A 20691-nucleotide genomic window follows, 5' to 3' on the forward strand; every position below is an offset into this window, starting at 1 on the left:
CTCATCACTATCTATCTTAAACCCCATTTCCCTAATTATATTCTGAGTTTAGTAGGTGTTCGTTTTAATACATTCATTCAAGAAGATGCTCTGGGGAGTAGTGTCCCTCCTTACATGTGAACGTCATGTAATGCATGACTTACTCAGATCTTATACCTTCTATTGTGTACGATACATGTGAATGATAACATGGGTCTCAGGGTTTATTCCTTTATTTCGGAAATTTGACAAGGAAACAAATTGAAAATCCACATGGACTGCAGGGCAGTTAGAAAGCAGCAATGTTCTGCATTTGCCAACTCACTGCTTTGCTTTTCTGGCTATGTTTTCCAACTGGAAGTTTAATTGTACTGAGATTAGAACATTGACTATTAGAGTGTCCATTAACTAATTGAATGTTCTGCATGAGTACTACAGAGGTAGCAGAAGTTCTGATGCCCATTATTGCACGATAATGCGTTATCATGCTGTTATTTTATACGCTCGGGTTATCTTTTAACTTGAGCCACTTTATCTCCCATAAATGTTGGAATGATGTGAGTTGCAGTGTAGACAGTTGTCTTTAAATCAGTAGCCAGTTTGACGGAAGTCTATAAGAGATACAGATGTACTGTAGTAGCCTTTATTACTCTCGCTATCGCGATAATGAGTTACTGCCGACACAAGTCGCTGAGCGTTATTGTGCGATTTGCAATTCAATTCAATGTAGCTGTGTGTTGCAAAACCGTGTAATTTTGAGAACTAATCCTGCTATAGCAAAAGCAGTAACGACTGGAACATCTGTAGACCACAAACAAGGGTGACAGTTAGAGCCTTAACAAATGTTATTCTGAATGTATGCCTCAGCACTATAGATAATGGGAAATGTTTATGTGGGTCAAGAGGAAGCCACTATTGTCAGGGGTTATATCACCACCATCTTAGTTTCCATCTCTTAAGCTACAGTACGTATATAAAAAAAGCAGCTGGTAATTAGTATATTGGTCACTAACATCTCCATTCTTCTGCAGACTGTTGCCTTTATAACAAGAAGATGTATAAGAACAGGGAAACAATTTATACTACCACTGATGGTATTGGAGGCTGTATCAAAGCATACTGCAATTATGCACACATTGCGAGAATAATCACGGATTGTTCAACAAAAAGTCCTACGACAATTCCTTCCACAACATTCAGCTTCTTTACCAGCCCGCCTGTTACAGTGCCCATAACTTCCCCCATCAGCACTCAAACCAGTGCAACAGTCACATCAGGTACAGTAAATATCTGCTTTTCCCTAAAACGTGTTATAAAAGATATAGAAATATCAATTAGATGAGGCGCATTCTTCTGCAAAAACTGCAAATGTCATTTATATACGAGAGTGCAAAAAGACAGACTGCAATGAAAAAGAGAATCACCTTTTCAGTGTCTCTGAAATAGCATAGAGAATTGATCCTGGAGAAGCATAGATTTGGGAGTTCTCATCATACTTATTGAGAGACCGAGAAAGAGAGAGGGATACTGTATATAACTGTTTAATGAACACACCGAGATGGGTTTCCAAGCAATATCGCAGTTTTTTGCATGAAATCTAAAGTCTCAGTTTAAAGAACAGAACCATAAAAAGAACAGAATGAAACGGATACATACATACAATACTTCTGCTAGCTTACCTTCATAACTTACTTTAAGCATCACTGACATTGTTTGCTTTTGATTATCAGAAAATGAAAGAAAATACAGTGGGAAGTATTTTTATTAGTGACAAACATAATGATATTGAAATCATAGTTGATGTACTAATATATACCCATAGAGGCTTGGTGAACATAAAATAAACAGGTTATACATCTCAAATTCTCAGATCTTTTCATGTATTCATTATACTGTATGTCTGTTGTGAATTTACCATTTTTTTTAAATGACTCATTTATACACAGATAAAAAAATCGGAGACAGGTAAACTAGAATGAACTAACTCACTTAAGAAAACTGAATATTTATTGAACAACTCAAACAATTCTCTTTATTTTTCAGTGTGTGCAGAGTGTGTTTGGTCCGATTGGTATGATGTGAGCTATCCAAAATTTGGAAATGACAAAGGGGATTTTGAAACCTTTGAAAATATCAGGAAAAATGGATATACCGTTTGTGATACTCCTCGAACTGTACAGTGCAGAGCAAAGGAATTTCCTGATGAAAAATTTGAAGATTTAGACCAAGATGTAACATGCAGCAAAGATATCGGTCTAATTTGTCACAACAGCAATAACTTTCCAATCTGTTACAATTATCAGATAAAGATTGAATGCTGTCACTCACATAAGGAATGCACAACAACAGAGATACAAGCTACTCCGACTTCAGCAACTCCTTCAACGTCATTATCAAACACTCCCACCACATTGTCAATCACTATATCTACAATCACACCATCAGTAACGCCAGAGACTGTAACTACAACTCCAGAAATACACTCTGTACCAACAGAATCAACTACAAGCCCGTCAACAAGTACTGCATCCACATCAGTGACATCAACTTCTGAACCGTACCTCCCCACATCAACCCCACCAACTACACCAGGTTCGCCATCCACTACTTCTTCAACAAGTTCAACAATAACATCAGAGATTTCTACTTCAATCACACCATCAGTAATGACAGAGACTGTAACTACAACTCCAGAAATACAGTCTGTACCAACAGAATCAACTACAAGCCCTTCAACAAGTACTCCATCCACATCAGTGACATCAACTTCTGAACTGCAACCCCCAACATCAACCACACCAACTACAGAAGTTACCCTCATCACTACTTCTTCACCAAGTTCAACAACATCAACAATTTCTACCTTCATCACACAATCACAAACACCAGAGACTGTAACTACAACTCCAGAAATACAGTCTGTACCAACAGAATCAACCACAAGCCCTTCAACAAGTACTCCATCCACATCAGTGACATCAACTTCTGAACCGCAACCACCAATATCAACCACACCAACTACAGAAGTTACCCTCATCACTACTTCTTCACCAAGTTCAACAACAACATCAGACATTTCTACCTCTATCACATCATCACAAATGCCAGAGGTTACAAAGCCGACTCCAAAAATATACTCTCTACCAACAGTATCAACTACTACTCCATCTGCAACAGTGACAACGCTCCCTTCCTCATCAACCACACCAACTACACCAGTCACCCCCTCTACTACTTCTTCAACAAGTTGTGCATATAAAATGCAATGTCATTGGACAAGCTGGTTTGATACCCATGCACCTACGTTTGGCTTTTCGGGAGGAGAGACAGAAAGCCTGGTAGGAATAAAAGCAAAAGGATATCAGATCTGTACGCAAAAGGAAATCGAAAACAAAATACAGTGTGCAGCTGTAGAATTTTCAGGTTCGAGCAGTGATGAAGAAATACAAATTTACAAGTGTGACCTGAATAGTGGACTGGTTTGTAACAATAAAGATCAGAAAGGCTGGTTTAAACAGTGTCATAACTATAGGATGAGAATCGAGTGTTGTTCTAAATATTGTGAACCAACAACACTACCACCGACCATTTCTACCTCTATCAAACCAGCACAAACAACAATAACTCGTGCACCGTATTCCTTCTCATCAACCACACATTCTACACCAGTTACCCCCTCCACTACTTCTTCAACAAGTTGTGCATATAAAATGCAATGTCATTGGACAAGCTGGTTTGATACAAATAAACCTACATTTGGCTATTGGGGTGGAGAGACAGAAAGCCTGGTAGGAATAAAAGCAAGAGGATATCAGATCTGTACGCAAAAGGAAATTGAAAACAAAATACAGTGCGAAGCTGTAGAAGTTTCAGGTTCAAGCAGTGAAGAGGAAATACAAATTTACAAATGTGACCTGAATAGTGGACTGGCTTGTAACAATAAAGATCAGAAAGGGTGGTTCAAACAGTGTCATAACTATAGGATGAGAATCGAGTGTTGTTCTAAATATTGTGAATCAACAACAACAAAGACAATTTCTACCTCTATCGTACCATCAAAAACGCCAGTGACTGTAACTACAACTCAGAAAATATACTCTTTACCAACAGTATCAACTTCTGCACCACACACCCCAACATCAACTACACCAACTACACCAGTTACCCCCTCCACTACTTCTTTAACAAGTTCAACAATAACATCAGAGATTTCTACTTCAATCACACCATCAGTAATGACAGAGACTGTAACTACAACTCCAGAAATACAGTCTGTACCAACAGAATCAACTACAAGCCCTTCAACAAGTACTCCATCCACATCAGTGACATCAACTTCTGAACCGCAACCACCAATATCAACCACACCAACTACAGAAGTTACCCTCATCACTACTTCTTCACCAAGTTCAACAACATCAACAATTTCTACCTTTATCACACAATCACAAACACCAGAGACTGTAACTACAACTCCAGAAATACAGTCTGTACCAACAGAATCAACCACAAGCCCTTCAACAAGTACTCCATCCACATCAGTGACATCAACTTCTGAACCGCAACCACCAATATCAACCACACCAACTACAGAAGTTACCCTCATCACTACTTCTTCACCAAGTTCAACAACAACATCAGACATTTCTACCTCTATCACATCATCACAAATGCCAGAGGTTACAAAGCCGACTCCAAAAATATACTCTCTACCAACAGTATCAACTACTACTCCATCTGCAACAGTGACAACGCTCCCTTCCTCATCAACCACACCAACTACACCAGTCACCCCCTCTACTACTTCTTCAACAAGTTGTGCATATAAAATGCAATGTCATTGGACAAGCTGGTTTGATACCCATGCACCTACGTTTGGCTTTTCGGGAGGAGAGACAGAAAGCCTGGTAGGAATAAAAGCAAAAGGATATCAGATCTGTACGCAAAAGGAAATCGAAAACAAAATACAGTGTGCAGCTGTAGAATTTTCAGGTTCGAGCAGTGATGAAGAAATACAAATTTACAAGTGTGACCTGAATAGTGGACTGGTTTGTAACAATAAAGATCAGAAAGGCTGGTTTAAACAGTGTCATAACTATAGGATGAGAATCGAGTGTTGTTCTAAATATTGTGAACCAACAACACTACCACCGACTATTTCTACCTCTATCAAACCAGCACAAACAACAATAACTCGTGCACCGTATTCCTTCTCATCAACCACACATTCTACACCAGTTACCCCCTCCACTACTTCTTCAACAAGTTGTGCATATAAAATGCAATGTCATTGGACAAGCTGGTTTGATACAAATAAACCTACATTTGGCTATTGGGGTGGAGAGACAGAAAGCCTGGTAGGAATAAAAGCAAGAGGATATCAGATCTGTACGCAAAAGGAAATTGAAAACAAAATACAGTGCGAAGCTGTAGAAGTTTCAGGTTCAAGCAGTGAAGAGGAAATACAAATTTACAAATGTGACCTGAATAGTGGACTGGCTTGTAACAATAAAGATCAGAAAGGGTGGTTCAAACAGTGTCATAACTATAGGATGAGAATCGAGTGTTGTTCTAAATATTGTGAATCAACAACAACAAAGACAATTTCTACCTCTATCGTACCATCAAAAACGCCAGTGACTGTAACTACAACTCAGAAAATATACTCTTTACCAACAGAATCAACTTCTGCACCACACACCCCAACATCAACTACACCAACTACACCAGTTACCCCCTCCACTACTTCTTTAACAAGTTTAACAACAACATCAACGATTTCTACCTCTATCACACAATCACAAATGCCAGAGACTGTAACTACAACTCCAGAAATACACTCTGTAACAACAGAATCAACTACAAGCCCTTCAACAAGTACTCCATCCACATCAGTGACATCAACTTCTGAACCGCAATCCCCAACATCAACCACACAAACAACACAAGTTACCCTCTTCACTACTTCTTCACCAAGTTCAACAACATCAACGATTTCTACCTCTATCACACAATCACAAACGCCAGAGACTGTAACTACAACTCCAGAAATACAGTCTGTACCAACAGAATCAACTACAAGCCCTTCAACAAGTACTCCATCCACATTAGTGACTTCAACTTCTGAAACGCAACCACCAACATCAACTGCCCCAGTTACCCTCTCCACAACTTCTTCACTAAGTTCAACAACATCAACGATTTCTACCTCTATCACACAATCACAAACGCCAGAGACTGTAACTAAAACTCCAGAAATACACTCTCTACCAACAGTATCAACTTCAAGCTCTTCAACAAGTACTCCATCCACAACAAAGACATCAACTTTTGGACCTCATCCCCCCTCATCAACCACACCAACTACACCAGTTACCCCCTCTACTACTTCTTCAACAAGTTGTGCATATAAAATGCAATGCCATTGGACAAGCTGGTTTGATACCCATAAACCTACATTTGGCTTTTGGGGTGTAGAGGAAGAAAGTCTGAAAGCAATCAAATTAAGAGGATATCAAATCTGTACACAAAAGGAAATTGAAAACAAAATACAGTGCGAAGCTGTAGAAGCTTCAGGTTCGAGCAGTGATGAAGAAATACAAATTTACAAATGTGACCTGAATAGTGGACTGGTATGTAACAATAAAGATCAGAAAGGGTGGATCAAACAGTGCTCTAACTATAGGATGAGAATCGAGTGTTGTTCTAAATATTGTGAACCAACAACACTACCACCGACCATTTCTACCTCTATCAAACCATCACAAACAACAATAACTCCTGCACCGTATTCCTCCTCATCAACCACACATTCTACACCAATTACCCCCTCCACTACTTCTTCGACAAGTTGTGCATATAAAATGCAATGTCATTGGACAAACTGGTTTGATACCAATAAACCTACATTTGGCTATTGGGGAGGAGAGACAGAAAGCCTGGTAGGAATAAAAGCAAGAGGATATCAGATCTGTACGCAAAAGGAAATTGAAAACAAAATACAGTGCGAAGCTGTAGAAGTTTCAGGTTCAAGCAGTGAAGAGGAAATACAAATTTACAAATGTGACCTGAATAGTGGACTGGCTTGTAACAATAAAGATCAGAAAGGGTGGTTCAAACAGTGTCATAACTATAGGATGAGAATCGAGTGTTGTTCTAAATATTGTGAACCAACAACAACAACACCGACCATTTCTACCTCTATCAAACCATCGCAAACAACAATAACTCCTGCACCATATTCCTCCTCATCAACCACACATTCTACACCAATTACCCCCTCCACTACTTCTTCAACAAGTTGTGTATATAAGATGCAATGTCATTGGACGAGCTGGTTTGATACCCATAAACCAACATTTGGCTATTGGGGTGTCGAGGAAGAAAGCCTGAGAGCAATCAAAGCAAGAGGGTATCAGATCTGTACGCAAAAGGAAATTGAAAATAAAATACAGTGCGAAGCTGTAGAATATCAAGGTTCAAGCAGTGAAGAACAAAAACAAATTTACAAATGTGACCTGGATAGTGGACTGGTCTGTAACAATAAAGACCAGAAAGGTTGGTTACAAAAGTGTTCTAACTATAGGATTAGAATCGAGTGTTGTTCTAAATATTGTGAACCAACAACAACACCGACCATTTCTACCTCTATCATACCATCAAAAACGCCAGTGACTGTAACTACAACTCAGAAAATATACTCTTTACCAACAGTATCAACTTCTGAACCACATCCCGCAACATCAACCACACCAACTACACCAGTTACCCTTTCCACTACTTCTTTAACAAGTTCAACAACAACATCAACAATTTCTACCTCTATCACACAATCACAAACACCAGAGTCTGTAACTACAACTCCAGAAATACAGTCTGTACCAACAGAATCAACTACAAGCCCTTCAACAAGTACTCCATCCACATCAGTGACATCAACTTCTGAACCGCAACCATCAATATCAACCACACCAACTACAGAAGTTACCCTCATCACTACTTCTTCACCAAGTTCAACAACATCAATGATTTCTACCTCTATCACACAATCACAAACACCAGAGACTGTAACTACAACTCCAGAAATACAGTCTGTACCAACAGAATCAACCACAAGCCCTCCAACAAGTACTCCACCCACATCAGTGACATCAACTTCTGAACCGCAACCACCAGTATCAACCACACCAACTACAGAAGTTACCCTCATCACTACTTCTTCACCAAGTTCAACAACATCAACGATTTCTACCTCTATCACACAATCACAAACACCAGAGACTGTAACTACAACTCCAGAAATACAGTCTGTACCAACAGAATCAACCGCAAGCCCTACAACAAGTACTCCATCCACATCAGTGACATCAACTTCTGAACCGCAACCACCAATATCAACCACACCAACTACAGAAGTTACCCTCATCACTACTTCTTCACCAAGTTCAACAACATCAACGATTTCTACCTCTATCACACAATCACAAACACCAGAGACTGTAACTACAACTCCAGAAATACAGTCTGTACCAACAGAATCAACCACAAGCCCTTCAACAAGTACTCCATCCACATCAGTGACATCAACTTCTGAACCGCAACCACCAATATCAACCACACCAACTACAGAAGTTACCCTCATCACTACTTCTTCACCAAGTTCAACATCAACGATTTCTACCTCTATCACACAATCACAAACGCCAGAGACTGTAACTAAAACTCCAGAAATACACTCTCTACCAACAGTATCAACTTCAAGCTCTTCAACAAGTACTTCATCCACAACAAAGACATCAACTTTTGGACCGCATCCCCCCTCATCAACCACACCAACTACACCAGTTACCCCCTCTACTACTTCTTCAACAAGTTGTGCATATAAAATGCAATGCCATTGGACAAGCTGGTTTGATACCCATAAACCTACGTTTGGCTTTTGGGGTGTAGAGGAAGAAAGCCTGAAAGCAATCAAATTAAGAGGATATCAAATCTGTACACAAAAGGAAATTGAAAACAAAATACAGTGCGAAGCTGTAGAAGCTTCAGGTTCGAGCAGTGATGAAGAAATACAAATTTACAAATGTGACCTGAATAGTGGACTGGTATGTAACAATAAAGATCAGAAAGGATGGTTCAAACAGTGTTCTAACTATAGGATGAGAATCGAGTGTTGTTCTAAATATTGTGAACCAACAACACTACCACCGACCATTTCTACCTCTATCAAACCATCACAAACAACAATAACTCCTGCACCGTATTCCTCCTCATTAACCACACATTCTACACCAGTTACCCCCTCCACTACTTCTTCGACAAGTTGTGCATATAAAATGCAATGTCATTGGACAAACTGGTTTGATACCAATAAACCTACATTTGGCTATTGGGGAGGAGAGACAGAAAGCCTTGTAGGAATAAAAGCGAGAGGATATCAGATCTGTACGCAAAAGGAAATTGAAAACAAAATACAGTGCGAAGCTGTAGAAGTTTCAGGTTCAAGCAGTGAAGAGGAAATACAAATTTACAAATGTGACCTGAATAGTGGACTGGCTTGTAACAATAAAGATCAGAAAGGGTGGTTCAAACAGTGTCATAACTATAGGATGAGAATCGAGTGTTGTTCTAAATATTGTGAACCAACAACAACACAGACCATTTCTACCTCTATCATACCATCAAAAACGCCAGTGACTGTAACTACAACTCAGAAAATATACTCTTTACCAACAGTATCAACTTCTGCACCACACACCCCCACATCAACCACACAAACTACTCCAGTTACCCCCTCCACTACTTCTTTAACAAGTTCAGCCACAACATCAACGATTTCTACCTCTATCACACAATCACAAACGCTAGAGACTGTAACTAAAACTCCAGAAATATACTCTCTACCAACAGTATCAACTTCAAGCTCTTCAACAAGTACTCCATCCACATCAGTGACATCAACTTCTGAACCGCAACCCCCTTCATCAACCACCCCAACTACCCCAGTTACCCTCTCCACTACTTCTTCAAAAAGTTCAACAACATCAACGATTTCTACCTCTATCACACCATCACACACGCCAGAGACTGTTACTAAAACTCCAGAAATACACTCTCTACCAACAGTATCAACTTCAAGCTCTTCAACAAGTACTCCATCCACAACAAAGACATCAACTTTTGGACCGCATCCCCCTTCATCAACCACCCCAACTACACCAGTTACCCCCTCTACTACTTCTTCAACAAGTTGTGCATATAAAATGCAATGTCATTGGACAAGCTGGTTTGATACCCATAAACCTACGTTTGGCTTTTGGGGTGTAGAGGAAGAAAGCCTGAAAGCAGTCAAATTAAGAGGATATCAGATCTGTACACAAAAGGAAATTGAAAACAAAATACAGTGCGAAGCTGTAGAAGAAGTTTCAGGTTCCAGCAGTGATGAAGAAATACAAATTTACAAATGTGACCTGAATAGTGGATTGGTTTGTAACAATAAAGATCAGAAAGGGTGGTTCAAACAGTGTTCTAACTATAGGATGAGAATCGAGTGTTGTTCTAAATATTGTGAACCAACAACAACAACACCGACTATTTCTACCTCTATCAAACCAGCACAAACAACAATAACTCCTGCACCATATTCCTCCTCATCAACCACACATTCTACACCAATTACCCCCTCCACTACTTCTTCAACAAGTTGTGCATATAAGATGCAATGTCATTGGACAAGCTGGTTTGATACCCATAAACCAACATTTGGCTATTGGGGTGTCGAGGAAGAAAGCCTGCGAGCAATCAAAGCAAGAGGATATCAGATCTGTACGCAAAAGGAAATTGAAAATAAAATACAGTGCGAAGCTGTAGAATATCAAGGTTCAAGCAGTGAAGAACAAAAACAAATTTACAAATGTGACCTGGATAGTGGACTGGTCTGTAACAATAAAGACCAGAAAGGTTGGTTACAAAAGTGTTCTAACTATAGGATTAGAATCGAGTGTTGTTCTAAATATTGTGAACCAACAACAACACCGACCATTTCTACCTCTATCATACCATCAAAAACGCCAGTGACTGTAACTACAACTCAGAAAATATACTCTTTACCAACAGTATCAACTTCTGAACCACATCCCGCAACATCAACCACACCAACTACACCAGTTACCCCCTCCACTACTTCTTTAACAAGTTCAACAACAACATCAACAATTTCTACCTCTATCACACAATCACAAACACCAGAGACTGCAACTACAACTCCAGAAATACAGTCTGTACCAACAGAATCAACCACAAGCCCTTCAACAAGTACTCCATCCACATCAGTGACATCAACTTCTGAACTGCAACCCCCAACATCAACCACACCAACTACAGAAGTTACCCTCATCACTACTTCTTCACCAAGTTCAACAACATCAACAATTTCTACCTTTATCACACAATCACAAACACCAGAGACTGTAACTACAACTCCAGAAATACAGTCTGTACCAACAGAATCAACCACAAGCCCTTCAACAAGTACTCCATCCACATCAGTGACATCAACTTCTGAACCGCAACCCCCAACATCAACCACACCAACTACACAGGTTACCCTCTTCACTACTTCTTCACCAAGTTCAACAACATCAACGATTTCTACCTCTATCACACAATCACAAACGCCAGAGACTGTAACTACAACTCCAGAAATACAGTCTGTACCAACAGAATCAACTACAACCCCTTCAACAAGTATTCCATTCACATCAGTGTCATCAGCTTCTGAACCGCAACCCCCAACATCAACTACACCAGTTACCCTCTCCACAACTTCTTCACTAAGTTCAACAACATCAACGATTTCTACCTCTATCACACAATCACAAATGCCAGAGACTGTAACTAAAACTCCAGAAATACACTCTCTACCAACAGTATCAACTTCAAGCTCTTCAACAAGTACTCCATCCACAACAAAGACATCAACTTTTGGACCACATCCCCCCTCATCAACCACACCAACTACACCAGTTACCCCCTCTTCTACTCCTTCAACAAGTTGTGCATATAAAATGCAATGTCATTGGTCAAGCTGGTTTGATACCAATAAACCTACATTTGGCTTTTGGGGTGGAGAGACAGAAAGCCTGGTAGCAATAAAAGCAAGAGGATATCAGATCTGTACGCAAAAGGAAATCGAAAACAAAATACAGTGCGAAGCTGTAGAAGTTGCAGATTCAAGCAGTGATGAAGAAATACAGACTTACAAATGTGACCTGAATAGTGGACTGGCTTGTAACAATAAAGATCAGAAAGGCTGGTTCAAACAGTGTCATAACTATAGGATGAGAATCGAGTGTTGTTCTAAATATTGTGAACCAACAACACCACCACCGACCATTTCTACCTCTATCAAACCATCACAAACAACAATAACTCCTGCACCATATTCCTCCTCATCAACCACACATTCTACACCAGTTACCCCCTCCACTACTTCTTCGACAAGCTGTGCATATAAAATGCAATGTCATTGGACAAGCTGGTTTGATACCAATAAACCTACGTTTGGCTTTTGGGGCGGAGAGACAGAAAGCCTGGTAGGAATAAAAGCAAGAGGGTATCAGATCTGTACGCAAAAGGAAATCGAAAACAAAATAGAATGCGAAGCTGTAGATTATTCAGGTTCAAGCAGTGAAGAACAAAGAGAAATTTACAAATGTGACCTGAATAGTGGACTGGTTTGTAACAATAAAGATCAGAAAGGATGGTTCCAAAAGTGTTCTAACTATAGGATGAGAATTGAGTGTTGTTCTAAATATTGTGAACCAACAACAACACCGACCATTTCTACCTCTATCAAACCATCACAAACAACAATAACTCCTGCACCGTATTCCTCCTTATCAACCACACATTCTACACCAGTTACCCCCTCCACTACTTCTTCGACAAGTTGTGCATATAAAATGCAATGTCATTGGACAAGCTGGTTTGATACCAATAAACCTACATTTGGCTATTGGGGAGGAGAGACAGAAAGCCTGGTAGGAATAAAAGCAAGAGGATATCAGATCTGTACGCAAAAGGAAATCGAAAACAAAATTGAATGCGAAGCTATAGAAGTTTCAGGTTCAAGCAGTGAAGATGAAATACAAATTTACAAATGTGACCTGAATAGTGGACTGGCTTGTAACAATAAAGATCAGAAAGGGTGGTTCAAACAGTGTCATAACTATAGGATGAGAATCGAGTGTTGTTCTAAATATTGCGAACCAACAACAACACAGACCATTTCTACCTCTATCATACCATCAAAAACGCCAGTGACTGTAACTACAACTCAGAAAATATACTCTTTACCAACAGTATCAACAACTCCAGGAACTCCTTCAATTTCCACATCAACTACAACACCTATTTCACCAACACCTTCCACCAGACTTCCAATTACATCTCCCTCCCATCCATTGACCACCACTTCTGGAACAACCTTTTCTACTACTATCACATCCTCCACAATTGTCACAGTTACGTCAACTTCTGGAACAACTACTTCTCCAATATCTACCACTCCAATCATTACATCATTCACATCATCTACTGATAGTACTATACCATTATCTACAACGATTTCCACATCTGAGAGCACAAAGACCACTACATCTGGATCCACCATCATGTCAACATCCTCACATACCATATCACCAACTACGGAATCAATGATCAGCAGCTCAACATCATGCTTCTGCAGAGTAAATGAAACCTTATTTACTCCAGGTGAGTTAAAACATTTTTCCATTGTGACATTCATACGAGATTATGTTTATATATTACGTGTGATACAGAAAAATGGAGGAATGGCATTTTGGGATTTTAAATTCAAAGACGATCTATTCAGCGAAGCATGACTGACATTTCAGCTATTAGAACAGCCTTTACTCAGAACAATGGCATGGTGCTGTGACAGCTGAAACGTCGGTCATGTTTGGCGACAAATTCGTCTTTGAATGTTAAAACGGAAAGTGCCCATCCTTCATCTTTTGCATTCTGCATGTCCAGGACAATTACAGAAAAGACCATGGATTTAGAGCACCGGCATTTATGTATTTAACCTCTGTTGTTTTATCTAGGAATGATACAATATCCAGGTTTTTGTTTGTTTATTACATATAACATATTTCGGCCAACACATGTCCTTCTTGGAAATACACAGCCATTCGTGGTCTTAGCTTCCCTAAAAACACCTTATAATGCTCATATAGACCTGGGCATGAAAATACCCAAATACAGTACTATATATTTATTAATATTAAACCTGTATATTTAAAATATATAGATAAATATTTTATGAAACATATACTGTACAATACAATAAAGTTTAGAATACATGTTGCTTGGATATCAGGGGAGACTTAAGCTTTATTCCACGACATCTTATATTATCCCTCTAATTTCTCTTCTTGCCCTACTTTAAGCTGTTACAACTCTTCCTATTGATCCATAAAATCTCTCCTTCTCAGTCACCTACAATCCTTATTGCTGTATGTAATCACACCTTTTAATGAAACCCCAACGGCTTCTATTGATCCAATATAGACTTTGTTTTAGATATTTAGGCACTTAGAGATGAAATACAATAATTGGCACCCCTTGCTGTATGAATACAAATACTATGTATAAAAACAAACATTGAAAACTATATGGGAGGTTATGTGTTAAGAATAGTTTTTTAAAAGTGAATTGAAAGTGTGCATTGCGACATAAAGCCAGTTTCTCCCCACAAATCATTAGCAGCATATTTTGTTATGTAATTATTCATGTTCTTACATTGGGCGCATATTTTCTTATTCTTTGTACCGTCTACATTAACTTCAGTTAGAAGAAGCAGAGTAGCACATGAATGCTAGTCTCCTTCTTCTAACGACACATCTGGATTTCTCCAGCTTTCTTTAGCACTCATGGTAGTATACCCCAGCATGGCTTGAGTGCTCCTTCTCCAGTACACTACGAAGAGTCCATCGGGTTCATACATAAGAACGCGCTAAGAATTGTTTGTGTCTACTTATCTGCAAGGAAAAGTTGACAGACGATTTCAATAGATTTATGGTGCACAAGAGTGGCATGTGCTCACAATTTTCTTATAGATATCAGTTGCATACAGTATGTGCACCACAGACAACATCCAAACATCACGACAAAATGCCTTTAGCGTCACTTCATACATACTGTAGGTCCCATGGTGAGTAGTCACTAAAGAAAGGAAAGGATAGAAGTCAATATATGCCACATGCAGAGAGGATACTAAAATTGGTAATCTCATACTGTACAATGCAAATGTTCTTTGTTGAAAACAGTTAAGGGTATATACTATGCAGTAAAATCTGATCAATATTATTGGTAGTTAATACATTTGAATCCCTGACAATGATATAGCATGGCTACAAATCAGGTCTGGTGGCCTGTTAGTCTTTTCCAACCTAAACAAGAATACCATCCAATATGACAATATTTACACCTAATTGATAGCAAGTGAAAGTGACACAGTATGAGTGCTCAATGCCTGCTGTGTGACAATGGGGGTAAGACAGGTGTAGGGAATCTGCGTGAGATGACAATGTACTCATAAGTGTTCTGTATCATTATTATAATATGACAATAGCAAATGTGTCTCAGATTATTATTTGTTAGAGTGAGCCAATCATGGTGAATCTAACGACAGTTTTTTCTCTTATTCGCAAATGTGAATGTCGAAGCCTCATTAATTATTTTCTTGTGCCCCAGGTGACATTATCTACAAAACCTCAGACATTGATGGCTGTGAATATTATGCAAAATGTAGCAATGTGTGCACACCTGAAAGGTTTGTGGGTCAATGTGTTACAACAACTCCCACCACCTCATCTTCAACGGAGTCCACTATTAGTAGTCCTTCAACTACCCCTTCCACCTCGCTGTATACAACTTCAATTGAGTCAAGTCCAACACCATCAACAGCTGTTCCAGTAACCGGCAGTCCAAGTGAGTATGAATTTACAGGGTGTATTCAGTGCCAGCACAAGGTGGTAAACTAGTATTTAGATTCAGGGACCTTAAAGAATGATTCATTCTGCAGGGTTATATTACAATGCAATGACATCTTCTAATTTCTTCCTATGTACTGTATAACTCCTATTGTAAACTGACACAAACATTGGAGAAAAATAGCTGGATACCTTGATGCTTTAGAACTTAAAATGAAAATAAGGCTCTTTGCATTCCTATTTCTTGCCAAATTGCCTTGATACATAGTTTACAATATTTCTAAGTATGAGTTCGCCAACAGAACTGCCCAATTAAAAGTTAAGATCAATCTGCTGTCACATTGGGACACATAATATATATTTACATTTTAGTACAATTTATTAGCTGCCAACTATGATGTATACATACATACTGTAATATATATATATATATATATATATATATATATATATATATATATATAATATATATATATATATATATATATATATATTTATATTTACCAGATACAGGTAGCTAAAAAAAAGTATGCCATTGATATGCCAACACTTTGTAGTTGAGAGGTTCAGGGTATTAAACTCATTTTTATTTATTTGAATATTCTATAGCATGTGGGCCGTGTGTGTGCCAGATGCCAAAATGTGGATCCGGCTATCGTGTGGTCTCCTTCCTGCCACCAGGAGCCTGCTGTGCCAACATTACATGTGGTAAGTGCCATTTCACGGACATACTCTGCCTCTTAGCAGTTAGCAGTCATGCAAAGGTGCAAGATGAGTCATGAATATATATTCCATATCTGATAGAAGCCAATTCTTACAGTGTTACCTATTATCCTTCAATAGGATTCCTTCTAGCTAACACATGAGTCCCTATTGTAGGCTGAATGAAAAAGCACTGCTAATACCAATCTTCCTTAATGCTTCAGTTGCATATTAGTTTGATGTGGAATCTCTAGCATTTAAATAATCTTTTATAAAGAAAGAGCAGAATATACCGAATAAGTTATATGAAAACAAAGTTTAAAGGGTACACTATTATTTCATCTACTGTATGAAGACCTCTCAAGACCCATTAAATGGTAGCACAACTTCCAACAGTTCAACATGGAAATAAGCAAAAAAAATAAGTGGTTATATCCTACCTTGTCTTTTTTATCAACAGTGCCTGACTCTGTGTGCGTGGTTGGAAATGATGTATACCAGGTAAAATACTGCTATTATATACCTTTTTATACCTACTCACCTGAGCTGGAGACTACCATGTATAATTAGTTCATAATGCTCTGGCAACGGTACAATGAAGATCCCAACTAAAGATAGATGTCTTCTTTTGGGGGGATATTGTATTACTATTATTGGTATATTTTTTCTCAGCTAGAGGACTTTAATTTGCACGTCTTTTATGGACTATAATGTTAAAGGTGGTGGGGAATTAATGTTTTACCCCATTCTTTCTTCTCAGCGTGGATCAATCATCCCTCAACCCAAGGATGCCTGTCAGACGTGTGAATGCTCCCACAATATGGACATGGAATCCGAGTTCTATGCTGTAAAATGCCAGCCAATTGTGTGTGAGAAGACCTGCAAGGAAGTAAGTTCTCTCCCTGCGGTAAAACCTTTTCCATGAGAATCTTTTATATTCCATGCTGCTTTTTTAGCTGAAGACCACGTGTGGATTCAGCCCTGTTCTATACGCCCTGAGCACAGTTGGTACTAGACCAGTTCTAAACTTGTCAATATCGGCTATCAATGAAAAAGGAACCAATACTCCCTTTTTATAAATGTAGAAGCTTTATGCCAAGTCATAACAAGCTTTAGGGAACTCCATATATACAATACAACTACACCTGTTCTGTATTGCTTAAATAAGGTTTCTGTTGTCAGTGAAGATACTGTACCTCAGATACAGCAGATGTTGCACAGGAGACAGCATTATGATATGTCTGATGTAATTGATAATTACATAGTTCAAATTCAAATATTTGAACTACATCCTTTTGGCACCAATTACAGCTGCAGCAGCATGTATTCAAAAAAACCACGGCGCCGATTTCGTGTGCTCTGCTGTACTCCACGCAGCATGAACGTGGCCAATCGCCCCAGGCACCCGCGCTTATCGCAATTGCTTTGTTGAATTTCATGGATTCTGTTTCTTTGGGTGCAATGAAATGAATGAATTGCAGTGTGTACAGTACTGTGCTACTGTGTCAATTTAAGGTGTTTAAAAACCAGACTCGCGTCTTAAGGCGGAAAGGTTGGAAGACATCCTGCGTCATGACTTCGGTATTCCGATGTACACAACGCGTGATTTGTTTAAAAAACGGCCGCTGCAGCTGTACATCTCTTGCTCATCTGGCATTTTTAAATGAGCAGATCGTTTTGTATACTGTATGTTCTCACCATGATCGACTCTTCTCTCTAACTTTTACCCTAGGGTTATGTATACAGGGAGAAGACAGGGCAGTGCTGTGGTGAGTGTGTGGCCAAACAATGCACCATGAAGGGAGAGAAAAACACAGAAGTAGACATTAAGGTAACTGTTAAGCAAGATGTGTCAAAACTGTATCAGGCTCATTGCATGAGCCTCAACTAAAAAATGTATGGGACACTGTATTTTAACAATGCTCTATTCAACTCTCGCAAACACAAAACTTATTTATGCCCCATTATTTCTTCACCATTTTATATAATATAGACTTATCTCCTCAAACATGTCAGATGCCTTATATCCTTAGAGTCTCTTAAATTTTCTTTCACAGCGCCTTATATCATATACTGTAGTTACCTCACAATGAGGCAGTCACACATTGTCGGCTAGGGTTGCCAGGTGTCCAGTATTGAACTAGACTGTCCTGAATTTAATTTAGTAATAAAAAAAGAGTTAATACTGGACATGTAGGTGTCCGGTATGACCTCTCCGGACATACTGACCTGACTGGCTTGGGGGGGCCATGGAATTTTCCCGAGCAATGAGAGAGCAGAGCTGTGGCTATAAGGCTGGGCAGCTTCCTGCCCAGCAGCTCCTCATCGGCTGCTGCTAGGTAATGCAACCAATCAGGAGGAGGTTTCAGGAGCCTGGGGGTGGAATCAAGGAGAGAAGGAAACACCATGGAAAGGTGAGGGTTTGTGTATGTGTCTCGAGCGTGTCACACCTTTCACCATTGTGACCAGTATTTTGGGGTAAGCCACTTGGCAACCCTAATTGTTGCAGACTTCATATTAGCTCATTCTCTGGACTACTTTGAGGTCCGATCATTTCCACCTTGGAGGTTTAAATTAGATACTGGAAGATTCATAGTCCTGTCTTCATTCTGTAGATTGGGGATACTTATCGTCCCAAGGGAAGCACTTGCAGCTACTATGAATGTAACGAAGAAAATGGCCAGCCCATCCTGACCAAGGTGAAGAAGGTTTGCCAGGATCTGGACATCGCCAAGTGTGACCTGGTATGTTATACACTCAGTCACTTAACATTGTCTGACCATGTAATGCTTATGATGTACTATATTATGTTATTTACCATTGCATTGCACTTTTGGAATAACCTTAACACTTTGTACCTAGTAGACAATTAAGGGACAGACTTGGTTTGATACAGATGAATTTGCCGCTTCATAACAGTGGTAGTATTTTAAGCTCAAACTCTTTGTCTGTTTTAGAGTACACTTAAATATGATGAGGACGGCTGCTGTCAGACATGCACACCTAAATCAGGTAAGAAGGGTATACGGGGTAGACAAGAGTCTATCATCACCGGGACTGTATGGCTCAGGAAACTTGGGTACTATATGGATTAGTGAACTAGTGGGCTTAATGGTTCAGGAGGTATGCAAAGGGATATTAAAAATGGCATCTCTAAGACAGAACAACTGAACAGAATTGGGCAGCCATACATACTATAGCATAGGGCTTCTTAATATGTAATTAAGGGAATGGGCATGGAAAACCAGAGCATGTTGACCCTGGGATAGAACATCACTTTGGGATGTAACTTGTGATACATCTAGGGTAGCCCAGCGCTAGACAAAAGTGATGTGACTCAGAACATAGTACACCTCCAGGACATAGCTTAGTGAATGGGTGCCGGTAGATCCTAGAAAGTCCAGGGAACTGATTGTGGAATGAAAGTTCCTCTTTGATTAATACTTTTTTTTTTAATATATAAATTAAAGTAATAGAAAAACCGACGGTCATAGAAAATTGCGGTGTTCGAAAGAATGTGACAGTCCTGAGACAAGATGACTGCGAGCTGGCGGTGGAACTCTCATACTGCGGAGGCCCCTGTATGGGATCTTCCATGTAAGTCAATTATTCACCTATTCACTGTCAGAGGGGGCTGTACTACACTGGGACTTCATTTACAGCATTGCTACAAGCCCAACATACTCACATACTGGATTCCAAATAATGTGATCATACAGGGCTTTTAAACTCATATCATTAGATCCAAGCTTCAATGATTAATAAGTACGGGATCTAAACAATCTCTACACCTTTAGACAGTAAGAGATTTAAAAATAATTCTGATATACAAAACAGTTAATACTGTAGATTTACAAGCATAATAATAATAATAGTAATAGGCTAATTAACAAAAGCATAGCATAGAACAACAACGGCATATACTGTAGCAGCCCACTATGTATAATGTTAAACTTTCAATTAAGGTTGGGCACGTTCTTGTGTTTGAAATCTG

The 20691-nt window shown here is 39.2% G+C and overlaps 1 protein-coding gene across 1 annotated transcript in view; it reads left to right on the top strand.

Moving 5' to 3' along the window:
• The window catches only part of LOC142475498 (uncharacterized), a gene marked incomplete at its 3' end in the record, with an annotated part of 41049 nt that extends 20755 nt beyond the window's left edge, over nucleotides 1-20294 (top strand). Inside the window, exons 32-41 of the mRNA XM_075581352.1 lie at nucleotides 1011-1256; nucleotides 2023-13752; nucleotides 15757-15993; nucleotides 16605-16703; nucleotides 17158-17198; nucleotides 17458-17586; nucleotides 18430-18528; nucleotides 19313-19441; nucleotides 19655-19709; nucleotides 20168-20294. Coding sequence (XP_075437467.1) covers nucleotides 1011-1256; nucleotides 2023-13752; nucleotides 15757-15993; nucleotides 16605-16703; nucleotides 17158-17198; nucleotides 17458-17586; nucleotides 18430-18528; nucleotides 19313-19441; nucleotides 19655-19709; nucleotides 20168-20294 — 12892 coding nt within the window. The remainder of the gene's footprint in view (nucleotides 1-1010; nucleotides 1257-2022; nucleotides 13753-15756; nucleotides 15994-16604; nucleotides 16704-17157; nucleotides 17199-17457; nucleotides 17587-18429; nucleotides 18529-19312; nucleotides 19442-19654; nucleotides 19710-20167) is intronic.
• Nucleotides 20295-20691: the final 397 nt, after the last annotated feature.

This window comes from Ascaphus truei, unplaced genomic scaffold (assembly GCF_040206685.1).
Source record: "Ascaphus truei isolate aAscTru1 unplaced genomic scaffold, aAscTru1.hap1 HAP1_SCAFFOLD_1255, whole genome shotgun sequence".
Lineage (NCBI taxonomy): Eukaryota > Metazoa > Chordata > Amphibia > Anura > Ascaphidae > Ascaphus > Ascaphus truei.